General features: G+C 62.7%; 2 protein-coding genes across 2 annotated transcripts; both read right to left on the bottom strand.

Moving 5' to 3' along the window:
* Positions 1 to 2,388: 2,388 nt before the first annotated feature.
* On the bottom strand, positions 2,389 to 13,246 carry ATF6B (activating transcription factor 6 beta). The gene is made up of 18 exons (XM_066260436.1): positions 13,121 to 13,246; positions 12,664 to 12,743; positions 12,448 to 12,526; positions 12,129 to 12,220; positions 11,499 to 11,634; positions 7,796 to 7,878; positions 7,568 to 7,703; positions 7,312 to 7,449; positions 7,065 to 7,198; positions 5,852 to 6,037; positions 5,274 to 5,365; positions 4,583 to 4,759; positions 4,311 to 4,418; positions 4,106 to 4,187; positions 3,883 to 3,953; positions 3,613 to 3,724; positions 3,434 to 3,518; positions 2,389 to 3,005 (listed from the first exon to the last, which is right to left on the bottom strand). Exons 1-18 carry the CDS (start codon positions 13,200 to 13,202, stop codon positions 2,776 to 2,778), a joined length of 2,103 nt encoding a protein of 700 aa, XP_066116533.1. The 5' UTR covers positions 13,203 to 13,246; the 3' UTR covers positions 2,389 to 2,775.
* Positions 13,247 to 13,749: 503 nt separating this feature from the next.
* Positions 13,750 to 15,312, bottom strand: FKBPL (FKBP prolyl isomerase like). The gene is made up of 2 exons (XM_066252885.1): positions 15,212 to 15,312; positions 13,750 to 14,887 (listed from the first exon to the last, which is right to left on the bottom strand). Exon 2 carries the CDS (start codon positions 14,810 to 14,812, stop codon positions 13,763 to 13,765), a length of 1,050 nt encoding a protein of 349 aa, XP_066108982.1. The 5' UTR covers positions 14,813 to 14,887; positions 15,212 to 15,312; the 3' UTR covers positions 13,750 to 13,762.
* Between the last annotated feature and the right edge of the window lie 1,756 nt (positions 15,313 to 17,068).

Raw genomic sequence — 17,068 nt, 5'->3', positions numbered from 1 at the left:
CCTCGCGGAGCGCTCGCCTGCCGTGCTGCGTGCCGTCCAGGGAGGCTCAGACAGCGAGGGACCCAGGCTCCGCTCAGCCTGTGCTGTCCCCTCCCCCCCGGGGAGCCCTGCAGAGACCGAGGCTGAAGGCAGAGTTGAAGCAGGGTCCTGGAAGGAGTTGTTTGAGGAGAGTGTGATCTGAATTTTGGGAACTTCTGAGTTGTTGTGATTATGTAGATCTGGTCAGAAGAAACTGCCCAGTATAAGGTCATCCTGAGATGTAGGGCTGGGGGGGGGCAGGGGAACACGGAGCAGAGGCGGAGTCCGAGTGAAGACGGGAGAGAACTAAGAGGCTTGGGCTGAACTGAACGGGCCCAGAGAGCCACAGGAAGAAAGGTCTGGACCCTCAGAACTTCCTTTGCCTGGAGACATGGGTGTGGGGAGAAGGGAGGAGGGAGGACATTTCTATCTTGTGACAAAAGAAAGTCACACAATTGTTTTGTTCTGTGTTCCGGGACGGGTGGGTGCCCATATTTACCAGAGGGACCTAGGTCGCTGTGGCAACCACACATCTGGGCCCCGGAATCCAGATGTGCCGTGTCCAGAAGCCATAGCAGAACGATGAGGCAAGCACTAGGCTCTCCATCCTGGCCCCGCAGCTGGGGGAGCACAGAGGACTGAGTGGGGGGAGGGGGAGGGCTGAGGCGGAGGAGAGGAAGTCATGGAGAGGGACAAGGACTGAGACAAAGCTCTGGGAAGCGACAGGGGCCCGGGGGACAGGCAGAGAGGGGCAAGCACAGGCTCCGCAGCAGGAGGAGGTGAGAAGACCGAGAAGAGAGAGGGAAAGAGACCCAAGGCTGGGGGGCGAAGCAGCAGGACCCAGAGAGAGGAGCAGAGAATACAGGGTCGGAAGGTGATGGCTCCTGGCCGGGAGCCAGCGAAGGCAGGCAGGAAAGAAGCCTGAAGGAAGAGAAGGGGACAGTGGGTCAGGGGCGGCAGGAAAGACAGGGCCCTGAGGAAGGAGAGCAGCAGGGGGGCCGGGCGGGAAGTGCACAGGCAGCGGCAGGGACAGCCGCGGCTGGCAGCCTCACAGGCCTCGGACCCCCGGGCATGCCCACCCCCTCCTCCCCACCGCCCTGGCTCAGCCTGGGGGCCGAGTCCTGCTCACAGCAGCGCAGCTGTCCCTTGCCAGGGGCCAGGGGAGAGGCACGCCAGTCCCCAGGCAGATGGCAGCATGTCAAGCACTCTCGAGAGCTGGAGTCGGGGAAGGGAAAGAGCGTTGGGACAATGAAGCAGGGATGGGCCCAGAGGGACAAAAGCCACCAGAGGAGGGGGACGAGTGGAGCAGGGTGCAGGGAAGGTGTGTCTGTGACGGGACCAGACACAGGACAGCGGCACTTCCCCACATCAACCCTGCGAGGTGGTAGGGGTTCTCGTCCCATTTAGCAGATGAGGACGAAGGCTCAGGGTTACACAGCGAGGACACCCACTAGACGCCAGCGCAGGTGACCCTGCTCTCACACTCTCCGCCTGGACGAGGCCCACGGGAGCCCTGGCAGGAAGTGCTGGCCTAAGAGCCAGGGCTGCCCTCTCAAGGGGGAAGCCTCCTCCAGGTTGCCACGGTTACTGTTTTCACCGCAAACACAGTGATGGGCAGGGGGAGCCTGGCCGGACACGTGAGGTTCTCCCCCTCCTTCAGGCCTGGGCTCGTGGCCCGGGTGGCCTCTGTCCAGTCATCCGGGCGTGGAGCCCAGGCCCAGCCCACACCCTCCAGCTGACCCGGGCGCTCCTGCAGGCGTGGAGGTGCTGCAGACAGATGGACGGACGGGGATCCCCACAGGCGGAGGCTTGCCCCTCACCCTTTGTCCAGCTCCCCTTCCTCCCAATTAGGAAGTCCAGCCTTTCCTGCCAGACTGACCGCTCTTATCCTTTTCTTTCAACTGGACCGCAGGTCTGTCTCCTGCAGTTCCCCGCTGAGATGCTCACATCCCCCTCCAGACACCAGCCCTTCTCCACCAGGGCCGCCTCTGTGGCTCGCAGCCCTGGGCCCCCGCTCAGCTGTTTGTATTGGAAAGTGAGGGAGGGAGAAAGAACCTGCTAGAATGCAGGGGGCCGCGGGAGGCTGCTCCCCCCAAAGGGCGTGGGCCCCCCTGTCCTTCCTGTTTACTCAGATACATTCCAGGGATCCGTATCCTCTGGCTGTCAACTATGGGACACCCTCCCCACTGCAGGCCTCCCGCCCACACGCCCCAGGGGTGCAGGGCAAGGGGGGGGTCACACGTCTGTGTCCCCCCGCCTCCCAGCCCAGAGCCAGCTTTCTGCAGGGCATCAGCCTCTGACATGCTGGCCCCAGAGGAGTCGCTTCCCCCCAAAGTCCTCGTCCCGAGCCAGGAAGGCAGCCACCGTTCCTTTAACTCCCTCCAAGTTGTTTATTTAACAATTAAAAAAAAGACATACACACACTTAAACCTGACCTCCTTCACCTCCCTTCTGTTACACCCAGAAACGAGCCCCACAGTGTCAAAGTGGCCCCTGTCCCGCCAGGGACTACGGTCCGTCTCCACACCCCACAGAGAGAAGCAAAAGAGTCAAGAGCCCCCCCCCAAAGCTGACCCTCACTCGGTGCCCCCAGAGAAAGAAGCCGGGGCCAGGGTTCGGAGAAATGCGAGGAGCCCTGTATCCCAGAAAGGGGTGGCGGAGGCACACCCCACCCCGGTCAGTGCTCAGCCCCACTGTCCTCCCATTACCCAGGGCTCAAGCCCCAGTCCCAGCCCAGGTCAGTGTGACAGGCAGAGGTCAGGGGTGGCTGAGGTAGAGGGGCCCACGGGCAGGCTGATGGGCATGGCCGGCTGTGGACGCCGGCACAGGGCCGCCCGTGGCATTGCCAGGGGTCGAGGACGGCTGTTTCCGGAGGGAGGGCGGCACCGTGGAGGTCTTGATGTGAATCACCCGGGTGTCCATGACCTCACACTCGATCTGCATCATCTCCTCGTAGTCCCCAGCGGCCCCCCGGCCCGACAGGGTCTCTGTGGGGGGGGGGGGCACAGGAGAGCAGGAGCGGACATGGAGGAAGGGTGGGGACAGGGTGGGTCCGTGGGGGCGGCAGGGTCAATGGAGGAGCAGGACGGGGTGAGCAGGCGCGGGAGGGAGGGAGGGAGGGACACTGATGAGAGTGAGGTCACAGAGGACACGAAGGGAACACAGAGGGGGTCCGGCAGTTCCCTGTCCCCTGCACCCAGCTCCCATCCGGGCCCCTTCCGCGAGGGCAGACCCGTCTTCCTCCCCCAGTGCCTGCACCCCCCACTCGGCTTGCTGCACACCATTTCCCTATTTCCCACTTCACGCCCAGGAGTCTGGCGTGTCTGGAATGCCCCTTCTCCCGCCCCCTCAGCTCCCAAGCCTAGGACCCCTCCTGGGTGTCCGGGCCCTCCCCACCCCGCAGGGAGAGCCTCACCATTGGGGGCCATGGCGGGCATCACCAGGGACATCTTGGGCCGAGAGGTCTTGTTGTGACTGATGGCTGGGAGCAGCAGGTGGTCCTGGAAACAGAGGGGCCAGGGCAGGGGTGGGGGAGAGCCGCCTCAGCCTGAGCACCCTGTGGGACCCGGGCGACAGGACAGGCTGGGGGCTCACCCGCTGGAAGGAGACAACATAAAACGTGTCTTCCCGCCGGTCGATAGCGTCCAGGAACTCGGGCTGCGAACGGTCCGGGTGGCGGTAGAGCTGCAGCTGGCCCGCGGGGTCCCTGCACAGGTGGGGGACGGAGTTGGGAGGGAGCACAGGGCCCCCTCCCGCTGGGGGTGGCAGGAGGAGAGAAGGCAGGAGTGGGGGCAGGAAGCTCGTGGGCGCTGAACTCGTTCAAGGGGAACCTGGTCAACAAGGAAACACGCCCACCAGACTCACCTTTCGGGGGGCCCAGGGGGGCGGGTGGGGACCGCCGTGACTGGAGGCCACGTCTTCCGGCGCTGCGGCTTCTGGAGAAAGAGGAGTCTGAGGGTCTGAAGAGGGCGAAGGAGGGACAGAGAGACGGCCCCTGGAAGCCGCTGCCGCCTCACCCACCTGTCATGTCCTTCTCGGACCTCCCCAGGGTGCCCCCCAAAGCCCCGGGACCTCAAGCCCTGTGCACCTGTCCCTCCTGGGCCCTGCGGGGTGCCTTCCGCCGGCCTCTCTGGTGGCGCCGCACCCAGCCGCTCAGCTCGTCCGCCAGCCTGGGGGGCAGAGGAGACAGCTCTGTGCCAGGCTGGGCTCCGGCAGAGGCGGGAGGGGGCACTAGACCCCAGGGAGCGGGAGCAGGGAGCGGCAGGGAGGTGCCTGGCCCGGGGTCCCCGCACCTCAGGGACTCAGTCCGGTTGACGTGGCGGCAGTCCGAGGACAGGAAGAGCTGGTCCAGGTCCCGCAGCAGCAGCTCCTTGGCGCCCCCAGGGAAGGCGGTCAGGTTCCTGTGGCGAGGCGGGGAGTTACCAAGGCCGGGAGTGACCATCGCTGCCCAGCAGGCCACCAACAGAGAGGTCCGGGACAGCAGAGGGCGGCGGTGGCCCGTCACAAGGAAACGTAAACTTGGGGAGAAGACAGGCACAGCACCCCGAGTGGGCCCTCTCCTCACCTGAAGCCGGCCTGGCCCTCGTGGCCTGGCGGGGGCTCCACAGGGTCCAGGGCGGGGCCCTGGACGGGCTTGTCTCCCCGCACCGGCTGCGCTGAGAACTCCAGCAAGTGTCTCCGGGGCCGAGGCTCCTCTCTGCTCGTCCACGGGGAGACGGGGGCCGCCGGCGGCTCGCTGATGCTGCGGACAGGGGCGGACAGGGGTGGACAGGGGTGGACAGGGGAGGACAGGGCACCAGGGGCGGACAGGGGCGGACAGGGCACCAGGGGCGGACAGGGGCGGACAGGGGCGGACAGGGCACCAGGGGCGGACAGGGGCGGACAGGGCACCAGGGGCGGCTCCAGCAGGCCGAGGGTGGGCCCGGTCTCAGTGCCCTATAGTCCAGTCCTATAGTCCAGTCCGAGTGCGAGTGCAGGTCTCTGCCTGCCGGCCAGCACAGGAAGCCCCCACCGCGCAGCGCGGGTCCAGGAACCACAAGAGGGCAGCCTCCCCCCCAGCCCACTCAGGAGGCAGTCTCCCAGCACTGGCACCAGCACCAGCGGCCCCAGGACCAACCGTCTGAGACTGGCGGGGACCTGAGGGACCCCCCAGCTGGATGCGTGTGGGGCGGGAAGGGGACGGAGGGGACAGCCCACAGCAGGAACCAGGTGGCTGAGGCCGTCTCCACCTGACCCTGGCGGCAGGAGCGCCTCACCTGACAGGCCCGAAGTTGAAGGCGATGAAGAGGAGGAAGACCATGACGCAGACCACCTTCCTGTTCCCAGAGCCCAGCTTGAGCTCGCTGTTCTGGGGCGCAGAGGGAGAGAGGGGGTTGGGTGAGTGCTCCGGAGGGCGGTCTCACCCCCCGGGGTCGGGGACCCACGGCTCAGCTCGGCCCACAGGACCCCCAGCCGCCGTCTCACCCCCCAGGGTCGGGGACCCACGCTCACCTCGGCCCACAGGACCCCCAGCCGCCATCTCACCCCCCGGGGTCGGGGACCCACGGCTCAGCTCGGCCCACAGGACCCCCAGCCGCCATCTCACCCCCCGGGGTCGGGGACCCACGCTCACCTCGGCCCACAGGACCCCCAGCCGCCGTCTCACCCCCCAGGGTCGGGGACCCACGCTCACCTCGGCCCACAGGACCCCCAGCCGCCATCTCACCCCCCAGGGTCGGGGACCCACGCTTACCTCGGCCCACAGGACCCCCAGCCGCCGTCTCACCCCCCGGGGTCGGCCCACAGGACCCCCAGCCGCGGTCTCACTCCCCCGGGGTTGGGGACCCACGCTCACCTCGGCCCACAGGACCTCCAGCCGCCGCCGCAGGGCCGCGTTCTCACGCCGCAGCTGCTGGTTGTCGGCCAGCACAGCCTGCAGCCGGGCCTCCAAGCCTTGCAGGTACTCCTTCTTCTTCTTCCGCGACTGGCACGCCGACTCCCGGTTCTTTATCATGCGCTGCTGCCGCTTCAGCAGCTTGGCCTGGGGAGAGTGAGAGGCGGGAGGGGGCACTAGACCCCCACTCCCACCGCTCCCGGGATCCCCTCCTGCCTTCCTGGCCTCACTAAAGCATCGGGGAGCATTTCAAGGAGCCTGGCCTCTGGTGGCGCACTGGATAAAGCGTCAGCCTGGAACACTGAGGCCGCTGGTTCAAAACCCAGGGCTTGCGAGAAGCAACTACTATGAGCTGGTGTTTTCCTGCTTCCCCCGCCCCTGCTTCTCTCTTTCTCTTTCTAAAATCAGTAATTTTTTTTTAAGTGGGAGGAGGGTAGATAGACTCCCGCATGCACCCCGACCAGGATGACCCAGCAATCCCCATCTGGGGCTGATGCTCTGATCAACCCAGCCATCCTCAGCGCCCAGGGCCAACGCTCAAACCAGTCGAGCCCCTGGCTGGCTGAGAGAGGGAGAAGGGGGAGAGGGAGGGGAAGAGAAGCAGACGGTCACTTCTCATGTGTGCCTTGACTGGGAATCGAACCTGGGCAATCCACACACTGGGCCGACGCTCTTCCACTGAGCCAGCCAGCCAGGGCCAATAAACTCTTTAAAAAAAAATCACTTCAGGGAGAGAGCCCCTCTCTCAACCACTCCCTGATCCTATTGCTCAGAGCTGAGACAAGTTAGATTGCAGGAGAACTTCCTCCGCCCTGGCTCCTAGGGGAGCCTCAGTTCCTCTGCTTTCTGGCTGGTTTCCTTCCTCTCAGTTCTCCTTTTTAGGGCCCTAAGTTAACCTTGCTGCCTGGTTTTCCAAACAGCCCCCCTCTTCCAACCACTGCCGCAACCATAACACAGGAGGGTCCCTGCCTTTGGTTACCGAGACCACCCCCCCTTCTCTGTCTGCAGTCTGACAGACCTACACGTTCTAAAACTGCATACAGCTGATGCTCCTACATAGACGGGGGTCCACTCTGACCGTCAGCTCCCTCCCTTTTCCTCTCCTCGCTCCACAGTTCTTCACCATACCCGACACCCTCCTTCCGTCCCCAGGACTGGCCGCCCCGACACTCACATCCACTTCGGGGGGACAGGAGTTCCCGGGTGTCGGGGCCGGAACAATGCTCTTCCTCTCGGGCCGTGCGGCAGCGGGGGCTGGCCCCTCAGGCTGAACTTGAATGGCACCTTGAATAAGGACCACTGGGGACACTGGAGGGGAGACGGCCGTCGGTCAGGTGGGGCTGCGTCCACACCTGTGCCCCGGGCCTCAGCGGCGGGGAGCTCCCCAGGCCGGGCCGGCCGGGCCCGTCCTCCCGCAGTACCTGGGGGAGGCTGCACGAGCGGCTGCAGGAGCACGGCGGCGTGGGGCGGTGCGGGGCGGGGCGGCACCGGGACCGGGACAGCGGCTATCAGCATGGGTTTGGGCTGCAGCGGCGGCTTCCGGGCGGGCAGGGCTCTGCCTGAAGGAAGTGGAAGGAGGGAAGGAAGGTGAAAAGAAGGAAAGGAGAAAGGCAAGAGGGGGAAGTGTCCGTACTAAAGGCCTCCACCAGGGACCCCAGCTGTCAGGGACCCTGTTACCTGAGGAGCCATCGGTGGACGGACCCACGCTGATCTGGACCGCTCCGAGTGGGGGGCCTAGGACATCTGGCAGGAGACACCCCTGCGGGGCTGGGGACTCCGCCTTCACCTCCAGCACCTCCTCCCCTAGCAGAGCCTGGGGGGCGTCCCAGAAAACATGGCGTGAGAGGCGCAGGGTGCGAGGAAGCTCGGTCGGTCGTGCCCGGGAGGAGGAACACCCGCGCTCACCTGGTTGGGGGACTCCGCCGAGTGCGAGGGAGCTTCCGACGGGGTGGAAGTGGGAGAGGCAGGCTCCGTCTTGGTCTGGACATCTGTGGGTGGCAAGACGAGACAAACACTGGTGTCAGATAAACACTGAAGGAAAGAGGGTGGAGATGGGAAAAGGGGATGGCCACTCCTCCTGGTACCTACCCTGTCCCGGCCCTGGTCCCAGCCCTGGGTGGGGACCCGCAGGCTCTCCTCCACCTCCCCAGCCCCGCCCTCTGCCTCCGGGGCTCCCCCATCTGCTGCCGCTGCCCAGTGCCACCCCGCTCCGCCGTCCCTGCCCTCTGCTTCCCTCTCTCGTCCTCACAGACCAGGTCCGTTCAGAGGCCCTGGCAGGGAGTCTGCAGCACTCATACAGCCCACACTCCTGGCGGCCAGCTTCCGCCTCCTCCTGGCCCAGCGCAGTCACTCACCTCCTCCTGGCCCAGCGCCGTCACTCACCTCCGGGCTGACAACCCCGACGGCTCCCCTCCACGGCTCCCCGTGCCGATCCTGACCCCCAAGCTCCCTGCTGCTCCCTTTCTTCCTCTGGCCCCACCGTTCACCCCAGTGCAGCTGGACTTACACAGAGCTCACCACTGTCCCTTCACACAATCCCCCCTACGTCTGTCAGCCTCCCAGACAGCACGTCACAAAGCCCGGCCACCGCGGAGCCTTCATGGCCTGTTGAATCTACCAGACCTGTTGACTGCCTCACGCAGGCGAACTAACCCCTCCAGCCGGCAGTTCAGCTCCCGCCTCCCAGGTCACCAATCTGCTACTAACTCTGGTCCACACTCCTCATTTCGGTGCGTAGTTTTATGATCACCAATACTGCTGTTCCAAAGTTTCTAACCAATTTATATTTTTGAATAAGAAATACGGTCACAATATACAAAATTCCAAAGAAATAAAGGGGAATTCGGGGAGAAGCGTATCCCCTTCCCTTCCTTGTCTACCAGCCCTCAGATCCTAGGCCCCACCCTCGGAGGTGACTGCTAACTGAGCTGTTAACCATGCAAAACAACTCTCCGGGACTCTCAGAAGCAAGGAGTACGTCTCCCGTCCCAGGCCTGTCCCCGTGATGAGCACAGCACAGGTCCTCATCTCCCGTCCCAGGCCTGTCCCCGTGATGAGCACAGCACAGGCCCTCATCTCCCGTCCCAGGCCTGTCCCCGTGATGAGCACAGCACAGGCCCTCGTCTCCCGTCCCAGGCCTGTCCCCGTGATGAGCACAGCACAGGCCCTCGTCTCCCGTCCCAGGCCTGTCCCCGTGATGAGCACAGCACAGGCCCTCGTCTCCCGTCCCAGGCCTGTCCCCGTGATGAGCACAGCACAGGCCCTCGTCTCCCGTCCCAGGCCTGTCCCCGTGATGAGCACAGCACAGGCCCTCGTCTCCCGTCCCAGGACTGTCCCCGTGATGAGCACAGCACAGGCCCTCGTCTCCCGTCCCAGGCCTGTCCCCGTGATGAGCACAGCACAGGCCCTCGTCTTCCGTCCCAGGACTGTCCCCGTGATGAGCACAGCACAGGCCCTCGTCTCCCGTCCCAGGCCTGTCCCCGTGATGAGCACAGCACAGGCCCTCGGAAGCCAGCTTGCAGGGAGATGACTCCAGTAGCACTACTGTTGCAAAGTCAGCAGCAACCTGTTGGCTGTCAAAGGCTTTCCAGTCCTTACTGGGTCTGCTCTCCTTGTGACTTCTAATAATGTGCTCATGCCTGTTTGTTCCTCCACGCCCGTTCTCCATCCTTCTGCCCTGCTCTGAGGCCCGGGAGAGACCGGGAATAGGGGACACCCGGGCGCCCCCTTGCTTCTGGCTGGCGAGGCAGTGCCAGGGAACCCTGACGGCTCCATGAACCCACCAGGCCTCCAACACTGAGGTCAGCATGCTCCTCAGAGGGCACCTGCCCTTGCACGCTCCAGCCCGTGAATAGTGCCGTTGCCTACTGGACAGCTACCCCGGCCAGAAACCTGGGCATCCGCTCCGACTCCTGCCCCATGCCCAGGGAATCACTGCAGCTCATCCGTCCAGCTCCACCCCTGCAGCCTTCTTCTCGGCCTCCAATACCTCACTTCACGCACGGCGGGAGCCTCTCCCTCGGCCCTCCCGCCGCCAGCCCTGCCTCTCTGCGTCCACTCCTCACTCTGCTGCCGGTCATCTTCCCACACACTGCTTCCTGCTGGGTTCTTCAAGGCTCCCAACTGCCCACAGGGTAACAGACGCGAGTCCCCTAGCAGCGTCCCCACCTGGCCCTGCAGCCTCTGCAGCTGTGCCAACCCCCAACCCCGCCCACATCCACTCTGAAGAGACGCAGGTCATACACACACACACACACACACACACACACGCACAGCCGTCGGTCAGGTGGGGCTATGTCCACACCTGTGCTCTGGACCTCAGCGGCTGGGAGCTCCCCAGGCCGGGCCAGCTGGGCCCCGTCCTCCTGCACAGTCTCTGTCTCTCTCTCTCTCTCTCACACACACACACACACACACACACACACACACACAAGCACGCACACGTACAGCCATTGGTCAGGTGGGGCTATGTCCACACCTGTGCTCTGGACCTCAGCAGCTGGGAGCTCCCCAGGCCGGGCCAGTGGGGCCTGTCCTCCTGCACAGTCTCTCTCTCTCTCTCTCTCTCTCTCTCTCTCTCACACACACACACACACACAGGCGTGCACATGCACAGCCGACGATCAGGTGGGGCTATGTCCACACCTGTGCTCTGGACCTCAGCAGCTGGGAGCTCCCTAGGCTGGGCCAGCGGGGCCCCGTCCTCCTGCACAGTCTCTCTCTCTCTCTCTCTCTCTCTCTCACATACACACAGGAACGCACATGCACAGCTGTCAGTCAGGTGGGGCTATGTCCGCACCTGTACTCTGGACCTCAGCGGCTGGGAGCTCCCCAGGCCGGGCCAGCTGGGCCCGTCCTCCTGCACACAGTCACACACACAGGCACACACAGCCATCCCCACATTCTCCTTCTGGCTACTTTCCATGTGTCCTTTGAAACCCAGCTCAGGAAACCCCTTCTCCAGCAGCACATCCCAGAGCCAGCCCCCATCAGTGTGATGTCCTCTCCTATGAGCTGTCACCGTGCCCTCTAATGACCCCTGTCCCAGGATGACCCCGTCTGTGCTGACCAGTACTCTCTCCCTGCCCCGCCACGCTACAGGGTCCCCGGGTCAGTGTGTCGCTCCCGTCTTTCTCATCATAGCAACCCCAGCACCCAGGCCAGTGCCTGGCGTGGGGCAGGTGCTCAATAAACGTCGCAGACTAAACATATTAGAATACGCAAACTTGACTGATGCTCAAAAATGAACACAAATACTGTTAACGGTACAACGTCGAAATTGGGTACACAGTATTCCAGCTTTCCTGTGTGTTTAAACACGCCCTATACTGTCCAAAGTCTTTAAGAAATGCAAAGCAACAGGAAGTTAAATCACAGGGCAGGATACTGAGAACAAGGAAAAGAAACAACAATCAGATGCCTCTCTTTAGCGTTGGTCTCGCTCTGGTTCCCCGAAACCCTCCTCGCTCCTGCCTCTCTCCTGTTATCTGCCACTGCCCCCACCTTCTCCTCCTGGCGGGACTCCTGCCACGCCCCATACACACCCGTGCACACACTCGCGGGCACCTCCCGCCTCCGTAAGGCCTGGGGAGGCAGGCTGTTACATTACCTGAGCAATCATCAGAGATGGCGCCCACGTTGATCTGGACGGTTTCAATGGGGGATGTGGGGTCCTCTCCCAGCAGGCACAGTGGGGGTGCCAAGGACTCTATCTTTACAACCAGCACCTCTCCCACACCAGCGGCCTGGGTGAGAGCCGGGGTGAAGGGGTGGGGGGAGAAAACAAGAGAGGTATTGAGAGTAGAAGCAAGAAGAAAAGGTTTTACAAGTTACAGTCTCCAATGATCTGACCCTCTGGTGGGAGTGGTATTCCACATCTCCCTACGCTGTCTCCCCCGCCTGGTTCTCGCTTCCTGATTTATCCCTGGGACGGCTGATGACACCTAATGATTTCAAACACTGCCTCCGAGTGGACAACGTGGACGAGAACAGTTCCAGAATTCTCCGTGGCGCACGATTCTCTTCTCCCCAGCCCCACCACGTATCTCCACGTACTAAAAGGGTTCCATTTTCAGTTCTGGAAACCGCGGGGAGGTGTAACGAGAATATAAAGACGGGACAAAGGCAGGGAAGACGCTGCCCCCACCCTGGGCCGCCACACACCCACCCTCAGCGCCTGCGGGTGACGGGAGGGGAGCAGGGTCCTCGGCACCGGGAGAAGCAGGGAGATGGCTCTCACCTGGACGGAGGGCTCCGCGGACAGACACGACGACTCGGAGCTGATGGAGGACGACGAGCAGGGAGAAGACGGCTCGGACTTCACCTGCAGCTCTGGAGGAAAACGGGTTAGAAAGTCAGCAGGACGCAGAGCCTGAGAAGAGTCCAAGAAGGTGTCCAACCCGGCCCTCCCCGCGGCGGCCCCGCAGCAGCAGGGCACACAGAGGGTGCCAGCGGGCACTGCGTGGGGAGGACGGGGCACGGGGGGATTGCACGATTCCCGGGAAGTGGAGAAGAATGAGGACTTCCGGAAGGACGAAGCACCGCAAACGGCATCTTACCTGGGAAGATCGGCAAGGGGTCCCAGGGGGGCTCGGGGGGACTGACATCCATCCCCACGTCCAGCATGCAGCTGCCGAACTGCGGACGGGACGGGATCGGAAGGGAGGGCCGTGAGACAGCTCGGCCCCGGCCCGGGGAGGAGTCGGGGGTCCGGGGTCCGGGGCCGCTCCCGCCCGCCGGGAGGGGAAGAGACTGGGGCAGCGGGGGAGCGGTACCGGCACATCCTGCTCCGGGCAGCGGAAGAGCTGCGTCGGCTCCTCGGCCACCTCGTCCAGGGCGGTGTACAGGCCACAGTCTGCAGGGGCGGCCGAGCGTCAGGGGCCCTGGGCGGCCCGGCCCGGTCCGGTCCAGCCCGGCCCGCGGGTCCGCGCACAGCTCTCGTCCCCGTCCTCCCCGGGTCGGCGCGGCGTGGCCCGGCCCACCGCCCGCCCCCTCGGAAAGGGACCCAGCCCGCCCACTCCAGCCCCGGCCGGAGTGTCCGCGGGCTGCGGGGCTCCCCCCCGACTCCCGCAGCCCCGAAGGCGCGCCCGGCCGCCCCCGCTCCGCCGTCAGCGGCGCTGCCCTCCGCATGGGCCCAGCCTCCCCCTGCGGCGTGCGCGTCCTCCTGGCGGGCCGCACGGGCGCGACCTCGGCCACAGCCCCCTCCCGGCCGCGGGGCCTCGCCCCACACACCCCAGTCCTCCGCGCTCAGCAAGTTGTCGGCGAAGAAGCGCGTCGGGTCCGCGACCTCGCTGAGGAGCATCAGCTCCGCCATCTTTACCCCCGCCCCCCAACCACGAGCCGGCTCCCAAGGCCCGCCTCTCCCCATCAGCAACCAATCCGTTGACTCTTCAAAAAAAAGAGGACATCCCGGAAGCTCTTCCGACCAGTGGGAGGCCTGGGTGCTGAGCACACAACCCAATAGAGGCGGTGGCTCTACGGGCTGGGCCAATGGGAGCATGGCAGGAGCAGGAGGATGCGCTCGGCAGCACCAGGCGTGGTGTTTGCGCATGCGCGAAACGGGACGCATCGAGAAAGCACCTTGGGAGTTTTAGGTCTTAAGATTCAAAGGTTCGCCATCTCCCCCAACCAGTCCTAAATTTGAAGGTTTAGACAGCTTCTGTTCATCTTCGGAGACGGGTAAGCCCCATCAAACACAGCTCACGTGACCATGGCTTTATCATGGTAAAAAAAACGTCAAGAGGCGCACTCAGACCACTACTACCTTCCCTACGAAGGCGAGAGCTGGGAGTGGGCTGAAAACCTACCTCCCCCCACCCCCAATCTCACAGTAAAGATCACAATTCTCAGGTTCCTGTCTCTTTTCCTTTTTAATCAGAAAAACATCTTGCGGAGACCCTGAGCCAGTCCTGCATCTTGTTTCTTCCCCTGAAAGATCACCTTTCCCAGCTCCTCCTGGGCAGCCCGGTTTTTGGGGTCTACCGCCAGCACCTTCTTGAGGTCAGCAGTTGCTTTTTCCAGGTTCCCAAGGGCAGCCTGGGCAACCCCTCTTCGGTACAAGGCCTTTAAATGCCCAGGCTCCCGTTCCAGCACCCGGTCACAGCTCTGGGCTGCCAAGTCCGGCTGCCCTAGCAGCAACTGACAGGCAGCCAGGTTGGCATGAAGGGCAATTCGTTCTGGAGAACCAGGTGGGGGTAAAGTCAGCAGCAGCCGAAGAGCCCGTCCATAGCATCGGGCAGCCCCTTCAGGGTTCCCGGAGCGAAATAATTCTGTGCCCCTCGCACGTTCTTGCATGGCCAGAGCCTCCTTCTGGCTGTCCTCCAGCTCCCAGGAGTCCTGGCCCTTAGTGAAGGAAGCCAGCGTGAGCCTGACAGGAGGTCCAGAGTACCCAGGGGCCCGAAGCTCTACCTCCTCACCTTGACACATGGACTCCAAGCATTTCTCTGTGAGCTCCCCCCAGGTCTCCTCCCTCCACGGGCCTAATCCAATAGTTAGCTCTCCCCAACCTTCTGGCAGCCCTGACCCAAAAGGAAACCCAAAAGCCAGCACCCGGCAGCGGGAGCCCAGCTTGGGTTTGTCCAAACCATGGCCACGGGCTATGATCTTCTTGACAAAACTGCCGTCTGGACAGTACCAGAGATCAGAAGCGTGGAGGGGCTCCGGCGTCTCATTATCTGACCCGTGAGACTTCTCGGAGTCTGATTCAAGTCCAGCAGGCAGTTTTTCAGTCCCTTGAGGACTCTCTAGACTTGGGCTGGCTGGGTCTGGGCTCATTTTCAGCTCAAGAACTTCAGTAAGAGGCTCTTGGGGCTGCTGCCTAATCTGAGCAGCTGAATCAAGGGTCTTCTTGGGGTTATGTCCCCGTGGTTGCTGCGGTTGAGAGGTGTTTTTCTCTCCCACTGCATTGGTTGGTGGCGTCTCCATATCGCTGCCTGGTCTCTTCTCCCGCGGGTCAACAGTTTGGGTCGGAAAAGGGATGGACCAGGTTCAGGTCAGCACCTGGAAAAAAAAAAATCAAAACAATGCTAATGGCAGGATTCTAATTTAGACTCCTTTACCGTCCTTCTGGAACCTGGGACCTGGTTCTTAAAGTCCTTATTTGTTGTTGTTTTTTTCCCTCCAAAAATCCCTGTACTGCTCGAGCCTCGGTTCCACCAGGAACGAATCCAGAACTCTAAGTCCCACAATTCCCTGCGGTTCGGGTGCCCGCCCCAACTACGGACCCTGACCGAGTCCAAAAGTGTCTGGGCGGCCGGAGCGCCTAGCCGGGCAGCGCCGGCTGGACCACCCGGATCACCTCTCCTCCCGAAGCTAAGCGCTTACCGCGTGCTGTTCCCCCGAGCCTTGCGGCCGACGGAGAGGACAGCGGGGCCCCGTGGCCGCGGGGGAGGGACACTGACAGCTAACCGAGCCCACAAAGAGGCGAATCCAAGTCCGAATCCGAGCAGCCAATAGGGAGGCGGGAGAAGCCTGGTTAGCCCGCCTTCCGTGTGTGACGTCATTCCCCCTCCTCCCCGCGTCCGGAAGCTTCAGGCCTTAGCAACCGAGGGGGGGAAGGCGGCTGGCGAGGTTACTGAGCCTGGAGAGGTCCTGGGATGGGGGGTTGGGGCGACAGCGGGGTGACAGCGGCAGCAGGTCCGTCGTCCTTTTACCTGGCAGCATCAGGCCGCGTGCACTTGACATTATTGTTTGGGGCTGCGCGTCTGCCCCTTGCCTCGTTCAGGCCAGGGCGCCCCAAGATAAAGCCGCAGGCCCCTTTCTGCTCAGCCGGCTCTGCTCCCTTGAGGCGTCCCGGTACCCTTTCGTTCCTATTCATCTCAGCCTTCAAGCTCTCCTTCCTCGGGAAATCTTAGACCGTGCTTTTCAAGTGTGTGTGTGTGTGTGTGTGTGTGTGTGTGTGTGTGTGACATAGACAGAGAGAGGGACAGATAGGGACAGACAGGAAGGGAGAGAGATGAGAAGCATCAATTCTTCATTGCGGCACCTTAGTTGTTCATTGATTGCTTTCTCATATCTGCCTTGATGGGGGTGGGGGTAGCTACAGCAGAGTGAGTGACCCTTTGCTCAAGCCAGCTACCTTGGGCTTCAAGCTAGCGACCATTGGGTTCAAGCCAGTGTCCGTGAGGCCATGTTTATGATCCCATGCTCAAGCCAGCGGCCTCGGGGTGGGTTTTGAACCTGGGTCCTCCGCGTCCCAGTCCAACGCTCTAACCACTGCGCCACTGCCTAGTCAGGCACGCTTTTCAAGTTTTTTTTTTTTTTTTTTTTTTTATATTTCTGAAGCTGGAAACAGGGAGAGACAGTCAGACAGACTCCCGCATGCGCCCGACCGGGATCCACCCGGCACGCCCACCAGGGGGCGATGCTCTGCCCATCCTGGGCGTCGCCATGTTGTGACCAGAGCCACTCTAGCGCCTGGGGCGGAGGCCACAGAGCCATCCCCAGCGCCCGGGCCATCTTTGCTCCAATGGAGCCCTGGCTGCGGGAGGGGAAGAGAGAGACAGAGAGGAAGGCGCGGCGGAGGGGTGGAGAAGCAAATGGGCGCTTCTCCTGTGTGCCCTGGCCGGGAATCGAACCCGGGTCCTCCGCACGCTAGGCCGACGCTCCACCGCTGAGCCAACCGGCCAGGGCCGCTTTTCAAGTTTTGATGTTGTCGGCATAAGAAACGTCCAAACCTGTAAGAATTTTTATGAGTTTATTTGAGCCAAACTCTCAACAGTTGCCAGATAGTGGGATCTCAACGGTTGGGGAAAATGCTCTGACAGATGGCAGTTTCACCACTTGTTTTATTTATATACATCAGAATGGAGGGGGAAGACGTAAGGGGAGGGGTAACACGGAATCCATCGGTGATAGATTAGGGAGGTGAGAGAAAGCAAAGTAGGGGAATCTCTGAGATTGGATAAAAAGCAAAATGTATAGACACATACTTCCTTTACAGAGGCAGGTGTAGGATGGTTAACAGTTGCCTGACCAGGCGGTGGCGCAGTGGATAGAGTGTTGGACTGGGATGCAGAGGGATGCAGAGGACCCAGGTTCGAGTACCCAGGTTCGAGACTCCGAGATCGCCAGCTTGAGCGCGGGCTCATCTGGTTTGAGCAAGGCCCACTAGCTTGGACCCAAGGTCCCTGGCTCGAGCAAGGGGTCACTTGGTCTGCTGTACCCCCTGCCCTGGTCAAG

Source organism: Saccopteryx bilineata, chromosome 1, assembly GCF_036850765.1.
Source record: "Saccopteryx bilineata isolate mSacBil1 chromosome 1, mSacBil1_pri_phased_curated, whole genome shotgun sequence".
NCBI classification, from domain to species: domain Eukaryota; kingdom Metazoa; phylum Chordata; class Mammalia; order Chiroptera; family Emballonuridae; genus Saccopteryx; species Saccopteryx bilineata.
This window is presented reverse-complemented; position numbering and strand designations above follow the sequence as displayed.